General features: G+C 41.8%; 1 protein-coding gene across 1 annotated transcript in view; it reads left to right on the forward strand.

Annotated features, from left to right (window-relative positions):
• CFAP221 (cilia and flagella associated protein 221) overlaps positions 1-11,119 on the forward strand; it is a 32,860-nt gene extending 21,741 nt beyond the window's left edge. The window contains exons 14-24 of the mRNA XM_063118648.1: positions 896-992; positions 1,519-1,655; positions 3,136-3,216; positions 3,526-3,633; positions 3,768-3,917; positions 5,140-5,298; positions 5,423-5,523; positions 7,048-7,140; positions 7,374-7,481; positions 8,489-8,554; positions 10,996-11,119. Of these exons, the coding sequence (XP_062974718.1) occupies positions 896-992; positions 1,519-1,655; positions 3,136-3,216; positions 3,526-3,633; positions 3,768-3,917; positions 5,140-5,298; positions 5,423-5,523; positions 7,048-7,140; positions 7,374-7,481; positions 8,489-8,554; positions 10,996-11,119 (1,224 nt within the window). The remainder of the gene's footprint in view (positions 1-895; positions 993-1,518; positions 1,656-3,135; positions 3,217-3,525; positions 3,634-3,767; positions 3,918-5,139; positions 5,299-5,422; positions 5,524-7,047; positions 7,141-7,373; positions 7,482-8,488; positions 8,555-10,995) is intronic.
• Positions 11,120-15,140: the final 4,021 nt, after the last annotated feature.

Here is a 15,140-nt window from a genome sequence, read left to right on the forward strand (position 1 = left end):
ACGTGAGGGGGAAGAGATTTGAGAAGGATACAGTAACAAACAAATTATACAAAGATCTACAATACATCAAACAGTTGGAAACCCATGTACAAACAAAATAAAAACACGCTAATGTTGGCACTTGCTGGTCATAAGAATCCTTAGTCATAAGCCTCACCCAACCTGAAGCTGCCGCCTTGCGAAAGGAAGGTTGAAGGAAGCAGCGGTGTGATTTACACCAACCCAGCTGTAAACACTCTTCCCTCCCTTCAGGCCTGGGTAGTTTAGGATCTTGAGGCTGGAGATAACTTGCCCGGAGACAGCAGAGCCATATACTTCTGAGATAGAACAGACTCATCCACCCCTTCTGGTGCCAACATTGCCCCTTCTTTGGCCTCTCACCAACCAGCAATCTCTAACCCAGACAATAAAACATGAACATGCCAACAAAAGAAAAGAACATGGAGTCACTCTGGCTCTTCTCACTTACCTGTAATAACCAGTCTTATGGCAACTTAAATCATTTGCCATTTATTGTGCCTTAGTTTAGTGAAAGCAAGGCTGAAGCCAATGTTGTATGAACAGAAATCCACTCACACAAGGGGACATCTCCCCTCTCTCCTATCCCCTGCAACACCCCTGAGCCCCCTGAATATCTGTTCGGAGGGTACCCCCACCCTCTGGAGCAGATTTTGATGGGGTGGTGGGGTGGGGTGGGGAATTGTCACCTCACCCAGTTCCATCAGTGAGAAAACATTTTAAAAGTGTTAAGATGCCACAGGATTCTTTGTATATTTTCAAGTTTGCTACACAACCATACAGTCTAGCAATCTATGCTTTAAATATGAACTGTTAATTGAACAAGTTAATTGGACCACATGTACATAGTTCTTGAACAGTCTCTTAATTCTTCTAGGTCCTACTTCAGTGTCGGCTACATCGTGTGATAAGTTGGCTGCATGGAGTATATAAAGTTATTAGAGTTCAAGAAGAGGAAGAGATGTTCATATCAGGTAAAACCTCTTGTTACACAGTTATTTTTAATTTTTGTTTTCATTTTTAAAAAGTCATTTCATATTGTGAAAAATAATTATGGCAACCTGGAAAAGATGCCTTCACGCTTTTACCCCGCAATGTTTTTACATGATAAAACAGCTAGAAAATCCTGTCGTAAGAAGGGGGCCTCCATAATTTGGCCATGCAAGCCTTTCAGTGTGCTGCAGCCTCCTGTCCTCCACAGGCACATTTCAGGTTCTGTGACAACAAGAGATGGGAAGTGGCACCATTTGCTTTGTCCCATAAAAGTCAATGGGTATACCATTGGGTCATTCTGAAAGCAGTATGAGGGCTACTGTTGGAGGCACAATTCATGGGGAGGAAACCTGCTCTCTCCTCCCATTTTGGGGGTCAGGATGAGGTGGTGCAGCATGGGAGCAATAGAAGGGCAAGATTGCCCACAGTTCACCTTGAGCGGGAGACATGTCCAACACCCACCATGACCACACTTGGCATTCGTCCTTGTCTGTCCCCATGCCACAGAATGCGGCAACATCAAAACGGGCAGCACCAAGGCCATAGGTAACGAGGAAAAGAGAGTGCCGTTTGTCTTGACCGCAAGTCGCATTCTGCCTTCTGAATTCGCCACGTACACTGGACCTCGGTGGGCTGGTGAGCTGGTAGGTACCGCCAGGACATTTACCATGATGAGTACTTTAGTTTAAACGAGATATCCCTCGTCCTTAGTCTGGACAATTACTTCCTATGATTGCAAAACTGGTATCAACAGGGCTCTTCAGTCCAAATAGTGAGCACGATCAGCAACAAAATCAGTTCTCTGAATCTGGCCATGACTAGGTTAAACTAGATCCAGAGAACTCTTAAGCATATTTTGAAGTAGAGCAGCCTCTCTGACCTAATGCCCTCCAGATGTTTTGAACTTCAACTCCCATCAGCCCCATCTTGCGTGGTCGGGAATGTGGGGGCTTGTAAACTAAAACATCTGGAGAGCACCAGGATGAGGAAGCCTAAAGTAGTGGGTCAAATAGGGAGATGGTGTAGAATAGAAAGGAATTGTCTCCTCAAAGTAAAGGGAAGGGATGGGTATCTAAGTGAGATGAAGATGTGTCTCTGGAACTTACCATCTTCTAGAATAGCCTTCCCCAACCTGGTGCCTTCCAGATATGTTGGTCTACAACTCTCTTATCCCCAGCCATCAACCTGGTGCCCTCCTGATAGTCCCCATCTATTGGACCTGCTAACTGGGGATGGTGGAAGTTGTATTTCAACACGTCTGCAGGGCACCTGGTTGGGGAAAGCTATTCTAGGAGATGTCATTTTCAATCCTATTGGCTGTTTTATGTGCTATATAATTTTGTGGCGATTCATTTCATTTATATTTAGTTTTTACATTTTACCTGTCTTTTATTCTTTTTGTAAATCACCCTGGGTATACGTTGGAAAGGCGGTAGACAAATATTTAGAAGGTTGTATCAGATGCTGCCCTTCTGTTCATGGAAGCTTCCTTGATCCAGCGGAGGCCACCATGAACAGAAGGGAAAAGGTACTGATTTTGATGAGTTCTGCCTTTTCTCCTCCTGCAGCCCTGCTACGCCACCTCTCACACTATCTCAGAGGGCTCCCTAACTCTCTGGAGTTTGGGAGCCAGTGCCAGAGGCTGTGAAAGGAAGGGGGAATCAGTCAAAATGGCCGACCTCCTTCTGTGAACGGAAGCACAACATGAGATACAACCAGGTTGCTGCACAAGCACACACCACTTCCTGGATGTGCCAGGACTGGTTGAGGCAGCTTTGGGTATCTGGGATCCCTCTTGATGGGAGTGCACTAGTTCTCCATAGCCACCCCCTTCTGCCAGCACAAGTCCTTGCCTCTTCTCTGCTGCAGCATTGGCAGTGTGGTAGAAAGGGCCTGCACCTGCTCCTGGCTCCCTATCAGGCCTGCCACTGCCACTGCTGTGAGCATACCTCTCCCTCAGGTGGTGGGTATTTTACTAGTTGCTAAATATATGTGTCTTAATTTGTTTTTCCATAGTAGGTTAAAAAAGGCATAATTATACAAAATGCACACCAGTCTGTCTGTGTTGATGATTTTATATAAGCAAAAATGGGCATCCACATATGTAACCCTCTCTTTTTTCAGGCACCGGAAATTCTTGGTATAGTTCCTCTCAAGTCTGCAAAAGTCAAGATCAAACTACTCCACCAGTTCTATGAACTAAAGGTCAGATGCTGTTGGTCACTAGATTTTCTAGGGATTTTTTTTTAGGGGTGGATAAGGGTATAGATCTGGAAATCTTTCCTGTGTAAAGGGTCTCATGATGACACTTTACACAATGTTATGAGAGGGCACAGGAATTACGATGAATAAGATTAGAACGTAAGAAGAGCTACGCTGGATCAGACCAACTCCATCTTGTCCAGCCTTCCATTCACACAATGGCCAACCAGCTTCCTTTAAATTCATTTGGATAGTTTCATTTGTTCATTAGGAATCTCTACAATACTGCAATATTTCTCCCTTTTTCCCAAGGTCCCTCAGCATTTCAACCTCATGGGATATCAGCCATTCTGTGTCCACCACTCAGCAACCAGTTACAAAATTCCAAAATACTCTCAAATTCTGAGGACAGGTGCAAAGGTAACAAATCAGTCCAATGTTTACATTTTTCTTTTCTTTTTGTGCCACTTCAGACGTTTGTGGTATAATAAATTCTTTTTTAAAAAAAACCCCACCAGACTTCCAAAATATTTACTGTTTCTGTCTTTTGTCAGGAAGAGCTGATCCCAGTAATATCTGCTTCAGAAGAAATGCTCCAGCATGCCTTGACTGCACAAGAGGATGAACAAAACATCTCCCTGTTGAAACTTAAAGCTCCTGAAGCTTTGCTTCATCCTCCAACTGAACATCCACTTCAGATTTTTGTGAGTAAAAAGGGACAGTTCAAGTACCCTGCCCCTTAAGAAAGGATGACGCGCATAGGTAGATGCAGTTAGATGGCTGGTGCAGAATTTTAGGGCAATTTTCTAAGATACACAGACGCTTGGTCCTCACTCGTTGAAATGGGAATAATAATAATAATAATAATAATAATAATAATAATAATAATAATAATAATAATAATTTCTTACCCTCCTCTCCATTTTGATCAAGGCGGGGAACAGCAGTAAGTATAAAATACATAAAATACTGATTTAAAACATAGTATACATTGTTAAAACATCCTAAAAGCATAGTAAAAGCAGGGGGTTGGATACATTCCTGGAGGCAAAGACTATCAATGGCTACTAGCCCTGATGGTTGTGTGCTACCTCCAGTATTTGAGGCAGTAAGCCTGTGTGCACCAGTTGCTGGGGAACATGAGTGGGAGGGTGCTGTTGCACCATGTCCTGCTTGTTGGTCCCTGGCCGATGGCTGGTTGGCCACTGTGTGAACAGAGTGCTGGACTAGATGGACCCTTGGTGTGACCCAGCAGGGCTCTTCTTATGTGCTTATCCTAAAATTCCACTGGATAGGCCTGCTGGAAGAGATCAGCTTTCTTAAATGCTAAAAGACTGTTCAGTTGACGAATCTCCTCCAGCAGGCCATTCCACAGTCGGAGCAGCAGAAGAGAAGGTTTCAAATTTAAGGTATTTTTATTTATTTTATTTGTTTCTACGGCAGTTAGAAATAAATATTTCTGCTAGAAGGAGCTGTTTTATTTGGACCTAATGCTGTTTGGCATCAGCTTGCTGAGATCTCAGCTCTTTTTCCTATTCTTTTTCAGTTGGGATGCTTATTTTTCACTCATTCATATTAAGGGGGTTAAGGCAAGGTTGACTGCAGAACTGGTCCTTAACGTGGAAAGTGACAGTTCTTTTAACACCAAAAGCCTTTGTTGCCGCTAAAGGGCACCCACATCACCGGGACATTACTAATAGGGCTCTCCTCTCGTTTCTGCCAGCCTCAGTACCACATCTTGGATGGCTTGAGGGATCAGTTTGGATGGCTTTCCTTCAAAAGATGTGAATACATAACCAACTTAGATAGTACTGTTAGAGTTCGTTTGTTTTTTAGTTTACACTTTGTGTGACAGCTTTAGAATTCAATCATCTTTAGAATTCTTTTGTTTCAGTGTCATGCTTTGGTTGTGTGTGTTTTTTCCAGAATCCAAGTCCAGGACTATATGAGTTCAAGTCACCACTCCCTTACTCAGAAAGCAACATTGAATATCACATTTGCCCTGTTCCGAAATATGCACTTACCAGGAAATACCCAATGAAATCTAGCATACCGATGTCACAAAAGAAATTCTTCCATCACAGGGTAAGGGCTGTTGAAGTCACTGGCACCCTAACAGTTGCAAGCCGGTTATTTTGAATCAGCAAAAATTAAATTAGCAGGGTTGGGTTTTTTTTCCTGATTAAGGGTGTATCTGTGGTCATTGCAGGAAGTGATTCGCGGCGTAACTAACTGGCGAAAATTCCCACCAGTCATCCATTCAACTTTGCCTAATGTACCGGTTCTGAATGGTGCATCAATGCCATTCTGGTAAGAAACAATTGTCATGCTTGCCAAAGCACTTGTGTTAACAGCACCTTAGCCTTAATAGCCAACATGGCACACTTGGGATGGGACAGTGTTGGAAACAACATAGAAAGTTTGGAAGTGTAGTGGAAGGAGTTGGGAAGTCTTTGCCGACTTGTTTCGATGCTGACATGCTACTTCTACTTCTCTTGGAGGGTATTAGTTACTTATTTAGAGTGTTTTTACCCAGCTGTTCAGCTGAGAAGACTCCCAGAGTGGCATACATACACGGTAGTCCCTGCCCATTGTTCAGTACCTTGGCCTGAGCAGATGAGCAAGCTACGAGTACAAATCCAGGAGGGGGTCATTTATTTATTCTAGCTCCAATTCAGAACGAAATGCATGATTTACATATGTGGGTTACGTGCGGTTTGCAGATGTGAGGATAATCCTACTTTAGTTCCCAGCTACGGAGGGAAGAGGAAGATGGTCGTTCATGAACCGTTCGAGAGAAGAGCTTGGCTCAACAGAAGGCGGCCACTATTTATCAAGCACTTAGAGGGCACCAAGCAGCCAACAATGACTAATTCTGGCCCTAGACATGAAGGGGCAAAGGGGCTCTTCATGAGCAACACTTGCTCAGCCTTAAAACTGACCGCGTTTTACAGCGTTTGATAGATAGAGCTTAAAAGATATTTAACATGGAAAGTTTATTGTGGGGTTTGGTAGTATCTGGCCTCTGGTTTTATATTTCTTTTTGTAACATTTTTTAAAAATAATAAAGAAGGGTATTTAAAAAACAACAACAACAACAACACACCAGAACTGTGGCAGTCTATACAGAAGACTTTGGAGCATAGTGTGTTCCTTTTTTTTCATTTGAAAAGAATTGATGTAGATAGCAAAGCCAGGAAGGAAACGATAGAACCAATATCTTGATGATGTAGATTGGGGTAGGCACCCTTTCTGCACCTATGAGCTCATTTGTCATTTCCCCCCAAAGTCAGTCAGTCAGTCAGTCAGTCTCTCTCTCTCTCTCTCTCTCTCCCCCCGCCCCCAATTCTCTCTTCTTTTTTGCCCAGGGGGAAGGGGGAGTTCCATGGATTCTATCTTCTCTTGCCTCCTCCTCTTCCCTCTGCTTGGGATTTCCTCCTCTTCCCCCCCCCCCCCGCACCCCACTGCTTCTCCTTTTTATGTCTCTTTCTCCCCTGCTGCTTCTGCCACCTACAGCCATGCTCTTCCTCCTCCTGCTGCTGTGCTTGTCCTGTTTTCTCTCCTCCCCGCCGTCTGCTGCTTCTGCCCCCTGCTACTTCTGTCACCACGCAACTTCTCCTCCGCTGCTTGGGATTTGCTTTCTCTTCAGCAGCTAAGCAGCAGGACATCAGCAGAAGCAGCACTAGGAGGCAGCACAAGGGGAGTCTGGCAAGTGTGCATGAGGGGCCCTGGCAGGCCCCAGTGTTCTCAGGTGCGCCATGTCGCTGACCCCTCACATAGCTTATACTTACCATTTCTCTTCTTAACGAAGCAGTGTGGTTCTGTTTTCCACAGCACAGATCCCTATAATGTAGAGATGATTCCAAAAGTTGTTCCTCCAATTCTCGATGGCTTACCAGAGGAAGACCAGGAAAATGTCATTGATGAGTAAGTCTCCTCTCTGCTGTTTGTTTAGAAGGACATTCTTGTATTTTAAGCCCTGGGATTTGATTACAAAGCATGGTACATGTTTCTCTGTGGGTGTGCAAAGGATTGAAAACTCGTAAGATTGCTCTTGCATGCACAGCATTTGCATTACTGCAGGCTGAAAATAATAAGTTAGTCACTTGCATGTCCTGAAACAGCCTAAAACCTGAAATAGTTGTCAACTTAATTTTCAGAGTAACTGAAGGGGAGGCTGCAGCCTTACTCACACCAGAGATGATAAGAGCTGAATTTCCACAGATTGACCTCTCAGCAGATGTCATGAAATCACCCAAAGAGGGAAGGTAAGTCAGGCAGGCAGTTAAGAAACTTCTGCTCTGATATAGATATAGATACACACACACACACACACATATATATATATATATATATATACACACACATACATATATATATATATATATATATATATATATATATATACACACACACACACACACACACACACACACACACACACACATACATAAATTATTTTGCCCATAGTTGTAAAAAATAAGGTACAGATGAGATCCAAATGGATGGGGTTTTCTGGGACTGGCTATTGACAGGGAAGGCAAGTTTTCAAGTTGTACAAAACTGTTCTGCCTAAAGAATAAGTACTTCAAAATCTTGCTGTGTTCAGTCCAGTAAAGTGTTCAGGAGTAAAGAAGATGATGATGATGATGATGATGATGATGATGATGATGATGGTGGTGGTGGTGATGATGAGAATTGGCCCTTGGAATATATTTGTCTAATTAGTTTTGATAATCTGAGTTAGTGCATGAAAGTGTAGTCCGCATTTTTATGTAAAAGTAAAGTTCAAAATATACAATATGTTAAATGTATGAATGCATTTGATGCCTTTTTTAAAAATAGCCTCTTAGGGGGATTAGGATTGGGGCCTTGGTGATGGGGATTTAACTCTTTTCTCTCTGTGCTGTAGTCCTGCCAATTCTCACCCACCCCTTTGAAAGCTGCTCTTCATCCCAAGAAGAAAGCTATCATTAGCAACAATTGCTGCTTCTCTCCCAAGAGGAATAGCAGCCGGTGTGTGTGTGTGTGTCATTTCCATCAGGACCATGGCATGGGGGAAAGTGTTGACCCCTTCCCTGCATGCCATGATCCTAATCTGTCACTTCTCCTTTCCCATTTGCTACTTAAAAAAAACAACCAGGCAAGTTTAAATGAAATTTACACATTTAATGAATCATCTATATTGGCCCTAAGACCTATTGAAATGGAGGGGAACTTGTTTCTGTAGGATCGAGCTGTCAGTATCCTGTTAATAAGTGCTTTCTCTTTCTAGTGAAATAAACGTAGATGTTAGGGTTGCTTCCTGCACATCCCTGAGTGCTTCTGCACCTCCTTCCAGGTAAGTGAATAATGTGAATTTTAAAGGGCATTCAATTGTTTTGCTAATACAGCTAGTAGAAATTGTAGTTTTCTCTACTGGGAGATACCCGGAGGTTGCAAAATGACCATTATAATGGAGGTTCCAGATGGAAAGGGACAAAGTTCCACTGCTGCCTGCTCTAAACAAGATTAGACAGACGAGGGCAGGCTAGGGTGTGGACGGGCTAGTTCAGCAAATATGAGCTGTGAATATCCACAGGGCATAATTTCCACTTTCAAAACAGAAGGAAATGTTCAGTGATAGGTACTTCTAAGAGGCCATCATTAGAAAAATGCCTTAATGGTTCCTCAGTAGGGCCTTTGTTATTGTTTTTAAGGCATTGAATTGGGGTGTGCTTTGTGACTGGCTACTGAAGTTAGATAAAGATTTTCCATTTTATGTGGGCTTTATGTGGGGGAAAACAATCATCATGTTGGTTTGTTGTTTATTCGTTCAGTCGCTTCCGACTCTTCGTGACTTCATGGACCAGCCCACGCCAGAGCTTTCTGTTGGCCGTCGCCACCCCCAGATCCCCCAAGGTCAAGTCTGTCACCTCCAGAATATCATCCATCCATCTTGCCCTTGGTCGGCCCCTCTTCCTTTTGCCTTCCACTTTCCCTAGCATCAGCCTCTTCTCCAGGGTATCCTGTCTTCTCATTATGTGGCCAAAGTACTTCAGTTTTGCCTTTAATACCATTTTATGTGAGCAGTCTGGCTTTATTTCCTGGAGTATGGACTGGTTTGATCTTCTTGCAGTCCAAGGCACTCTCAGAATTTTCCTCCAACACCACAGTTCAAAAGCATCTATCTTCCTTCGCTCAGCTTTCCTTATGGTCCAGCTCTCGCAGCCATAGGTTACTACGGGGAATACCATTGCTTTAACTATGCGGACCTTTGTTGTCAGTGTGGTGTCTCTGCATAGAATATAAGGAAAACTGCAATGCCCCTCAAATATTACCTAATCCATCCCTCTCAAACAGTGCAAGATGCACTAGACCCAAAGTACCCATAATAAAGTTTATATAATGCAGAGGTCTAAACATCGGCATGGCTGCTGTTGTCCTCTGCAATGTCTTCTAGCCCAGAATTAATTGGAAGATCCAAAGGTGCTGAGAGTCTTCTGTTTTTTATTCCTTTGAAAATTTCTAGCTGTTAAGATTGTGGAGGGTGGGGGGAACAGTGACTATTGATCAGAAGTAATCTTTCCAATATTCTGGAAATAGTCTTCTTGGACCTGTTCATGATTGCTAGCTTATTTTCCAGGGCTGAATTTGCATTGGCCAAGAGAGAAAGAGACAGACAGACCTGCCTATAAAGCACAGGTGGGGAATCTCAGGTCCAGGGGCCAAATCTAGCCCTCCTGGGGTCCCAATCTCCTGGGCTCCCAACTACCAATTGTTTGGTGGCTTCCCAGATTTCGTGCGTTTTCCCCCCATTCTAAAAGGTTGAAATGCCTCCCCTAAGGCATTGTTCCTGGGAGTAAGATCTTTAAACTACGGTATGCTGGCCTTGCCCACCACTGGAATGGTCCCTGAGAGCATCTCCAAAATTCAATTCGGCCGTCAGCTGAAAGAGGTTCCCCACCCCTTGCTGTAAACGGATACAATATAATCATAATGAAAAAACGTGATATAGTTCCTGAAGAGTGAAAGTGATGAAGGTAGGCAGCTGAGCGAGATCTTAGACTTTCTGAGCTGCCATTATTCACTGGAATCAAGCTAAGAAAGGAAGAATGACCCTGTTCAGATGACACTCTAAGGCCACAGCTAGACCTAAGGTTTATCCTGGGATCATCCAGGGTTCACCCCTGCCTGAGCACTGGATCCCCTGTGTGTCACCTAGATGAACAGGTTTGACCCCTGGATGATCCAGGAATAAACCTTAGGTCTAGCTATGGCCGAAGCCACAGTGGTTAAGTATTTTGAGCTTAACATTATGGCTTAGCATGTCGTGTTCGTGTGAACCATTCCTATGCATGGTGGCTACATAACCACGGTTTAAAGACACTCACTAACCATTTGCTGCAAAAGGATTAGCGGCCTAATCATGATCCTCTGAATAGGCCCAATATGACTTACAGACATCATGGAGTAAAAGACATGCGCTCAGTTTTTTTCCTTTTTCTTTTTTCTTTTCTTTTTTTTTGGGATCAGATTAGCCAAAAATAATCTATTTATAATTAGCACTGTTTTCACCTGGATGGATTTGGCACTTTATGTACAGTCAACAGGGATCTGAAGCTAATAGTAGTTTGTTGATAAGTATACCTGTATAAGTTAAAATACCATAGGTCACGCACCTAAAAATGTGATGTATGAAGTGTTCACAGTGGAAGATCGCCCAATGATTTCTCTGCTGACATAGAAAGAATCTGGTTCGCTTTGTTTCAAATCCTGAAGTTTTTGTTTCTCTTCTTTCAGAGATGTGAGGGACATTGTGGACTGGTATGTTTTAACTCAGAATAACATACTTGGACAAAGGATTGAAGAAACAACAGAGAGACTGAAAGAAAAAACAATTCAGAAGCACTTAATCCTAGACTAAATGTGATTCCTTTGGAACATCACTTCAGTTTTGCTTGGCTGTTTTCATGCAACAGACAAACTTTCTACATTTTTAACAACATAGCTTCTTGTACAAATACAAGGCACAAGTTGTCATAATTACATGCATGGTCCCTTAACATTGCAAATTATATGTTTTGAATGTTGGAATGTAATGTGCTTGGATTTCTCAATAACTATGCATTTGGTGCTTCAGAATATGGGTCGTAGATTGGATTAGCACAGGAAAGGCCAGAGTGGAAAATTTGAAGTGAGCAATAAATATGATTGGTTGAGTGGCATCTTATCTCTCCCCCGCCCATATTTATTGTTTTACAAGAAGTAAGCTCTAAGAAATCCTCTGTGTGGCTTCATTAACTACCACTGTTGATATGTATATATTTGTCCATACATAAGTTTTGACCTTAGTCTCCTCACCTATGTACACAGAGATTATTTTTTTATATAACTGCATGTATAATGTTGTGTATTTTGGTGTAATGAAAAATCTATTGCTTTCTATAAAATGTAGAGAAACGGAATTGCTATGTTTGTGTTCATTGCTTCCTGCTATATTATGGCATTATGATAACTATAAACTGGGTCACTGTCCTTCAGACTCCACTCTAGACTATTTGGCTCTCTTAGATCAAGGACTCAAACCATTAACTGCTTCCGTTGGTGTCTTTGCAGGCTGCAGACACAGGCTGGATATGTTAGCCATATCAAGACAGGAATCCCAAAGTGAAGGCAATTGGAAGATAATGATCACATGACATTGGTCCAGTCATGGGCAAATTCAGGGAACAGTTTGGTTATGTATAGTAGCTGTCTCAGTGGCAGCCAGCACAAATATGAAGTCTGATTTGAAACACGAACAAAGCCTAAGGAAATGTTATATAAACTAATGCCTGCAAATACATTTGCTAGTATTAAATGCAACAAACAAATATGCTTCATTTCCCCTATGTTTTAATGGAATTACCTAGCTAAGCAATTGTTTCTTCTCTCTCTTGTTCACTAGTTCAGATCTGTCCCATCTAGCAAAGTCTTGTGTTTTATTATGTAACTTAATATATACATATATTAAAATCCCAAATCATATTTTCACTGACACTAACAATTGCATAAAAAGTGATCAATTTATGGTCTTTATTAGATAAAAGGTGACTCTTGAAAATCAGAGAAATAGAAGTGATTGTTATAAGCAGATGTCCATGGGAAAGTACCATGTACTTTGATGTCAGTATTACTCTTTGTTTAGGGCAATATATATTACCAGTTTCTTAAATTATTATTATTATTATTATTATTATTATTATTATTATTATTATTATTATTTATATAGCACCATCAATGTACATGGTGCTGTACAGAGTAAAACAATAAATAGCAAGACCCTGCCGCATAGGCTTAGGTTTATGGGATTAAGGGGAGACAGAAAAAGCATAAAATTGACTTACCTCATGTAAGGCCCCAGGGAATGACTCCATTCCGGGGGGAGCTAATTAAGGCCAACCCAGAATGGTGGTCTACCATACTAGCATAACTGTTTACTTACATAGATAGAACAACATACATCCCCAAAGACTGGGCAGTGGCAATTATAATTCCAATCTATAAAAAAGGGGCTAGGAACGACCCAGAAAATTATAGACCAATTAGTCTTTTAAATACCATTAGTAAATTATATGCAAGACAGCTATGTACAAAACTGTGCGACTGGATGGAGGAAGAAAGCGTACTTGAGGATGAACAAGCAGAATTTAGGACAGGCAGATCTACTTTAGATCACTGCTTAACTCTGCAGCACTTGGCAGAAAAATACACCCGTAGTAATAGCTCCCGGCTATATGCAGCCTTTGTAGATTTTAAAGCGGCGTTTGATTCGATCCCAAGATCCAATTTATGGGGAAAACTTAAAAACACTACAATTGATAAACGCCTACTATGGCTGATCTCTAAATTGTATAGTAACGCAAGCCTCAGAGTAAGATTTAACAGAGAAGGGCAGCTCTCTAACCCAATTGCAGCAAATAGGAGGGTCAAGCAAGGATGCGTTCTGGCTCCACATCTGTTTAACATATATATAAACTCCTTGATCCAACGGCTCCAAGCTTTAGACATACATGCCCCAAAAATAGCAACTAAAAGACTACCTATATTGCTGTATGCAGATGATGCGGTCCTTCTTTCCTTGTCTCAAATAGGCCTTAGAAGAGCCCTAAAGGCCCTTGCCTTACATTGTAAGGAGGACCGATTACAAATTAATTACAATAAATCAAAAATTATGAGGTTTGCCAATAGCAACAAGATCCACAGATGGTATATAGATAACAATGAGATAGAACAAGTCTCTTGTTTTAAATATCTAGGTGTCGTTTTCCAAGCTTCTAGAAGGAAAACGGCACAGATCAATTATATCTCCTCACTTGTCAAGAAAAGTTCAGCGGCCATCCTGAGGTTCTTTCAAATGCGAGGAGGAAATTTTATTCCAGCTGCAATTAAATCATTTGTGGCAAAATCGAGAGCGCAGTTATTGTATGGAGCACATTTGGGACCATTTTCCAACTTAGCCATATATGAGAAAATACGATCGGGCTTCTTAAGGTCATTATTTCTGACACCAAGAAGTGTCTCCAATGCGACATTACGAATGGAGAGTGGATTAATTAGAATAGAAGCGAATGTGTGGCAAATTACTATATTTACCTGGCTTAGACTTAAGCTAACTCCAGCAGGGCTGCTTCCTCTAATTTTACAAGACAATGACCAGTTGAAATGGTGGAACATTATCAAAGAGAAATTATGCACATATGGGCTCTCTACAGAACATCTACTAACCATAGGTTTTAAAAAAGCCAAAGACCTTGTTAAGCAGCGTATATGGGATATTGAACTGCAGAATGATCCAAGTCAAATCCTATATATTTACCGCTCTCCCCAAGATATACAGGGCGGTAGCCCCACAGCCTATGTAAGTTCCCTTACATATTATAAATACAGGTGGGTATTTACTAAGGCTTGCTATATTGCTCTTCCTTCCAAGTTCAAAGAAGGCAGATATCAAGGAATTCCAGTCCTCCAAAGGCTATGCCATGTGATTCAGGTGAGAGAGAGACATCCTCTCATGTGCTTTTACACTGCTCGTTCTACTCAGAGGCCCAGTCATGCTTAATCCATCTCTACTACAGGACTTCCCAGGTAACACTGAAGAATTTTATACCAAGTTTCTCCTTGCCGATAGAAACCCCGCAGTTTTAAGGTTGCTAAATTCTTCCACTTGGCTTTGAGAACACGTCATAACCTCAGAGGACTGTTAAATCTCTGGGAGATGGAAACTAAGGATCTGTACTACTTTGCATGGTTGTTGTTGCTGGATTAATGTTGTGCTGGTCTTGGACCGTAATAAAGTGATTGATTGATTGACTTACCTCATGAAAATGGATGTAAAAGCAGAGACAAATAGTTTTTAAATGCAATAACAAACAAAAAAAACCAATTAATATACAGGATAGAATGCAATAAAGTTGTGAAATGCAAGCTTCAGACCTAGGTTTACACATGATGGCATTAGTTTTCACTGCATTTGATGGTCGGTACCTGATAGATTGCATTTTGAGATGATTGAAGAGATACAAAATTCCATGGGTTGTGGTGTTTCTTAGAGTGTCCCCCCACCCACCCAGATAATTGCTTTATTAAGAAAAAAAATGTATAGTACAACTCAGTTGCTGGAAGGGAAAGATCCAAATACCTTTCTCCCATTTGCCTGTAAGCATAGGCGTGCACAGCACATTTCTTTGGGGTGTGCACCCAGGGATTCTTTTTTTAAAGGCAAACATTTATTGAATACTCAATCATAAAGGACATTATTTTAATCATTTATTTATTAAACACTGTAGACACTGATGCCCTATTCCACGTTCGGCTTGTCTGACCGCGGGAGGGCCCAGCATTGGTGGGGCTTTGTGGGGACACTAACTGAAGGAGGGTCTTATGAGGTGATATCAGTCTTGGGG

The sequence above is a fragment of the Elgaria multicarinata genome, chromosome 2 (assembly GCF_023053635.1).
Source record: "Elgaria multicarinata webbii isolate HBS135686 ecotype San Diego chromosome 2, rElgMul1.1.pri, whole genome shotgun sequence".
NCBI lineage: Eukaryota > Metazoa > Chordata > Lepidosauria > Squamata > Anguidae > Elgaria > Elgaria multicarinata.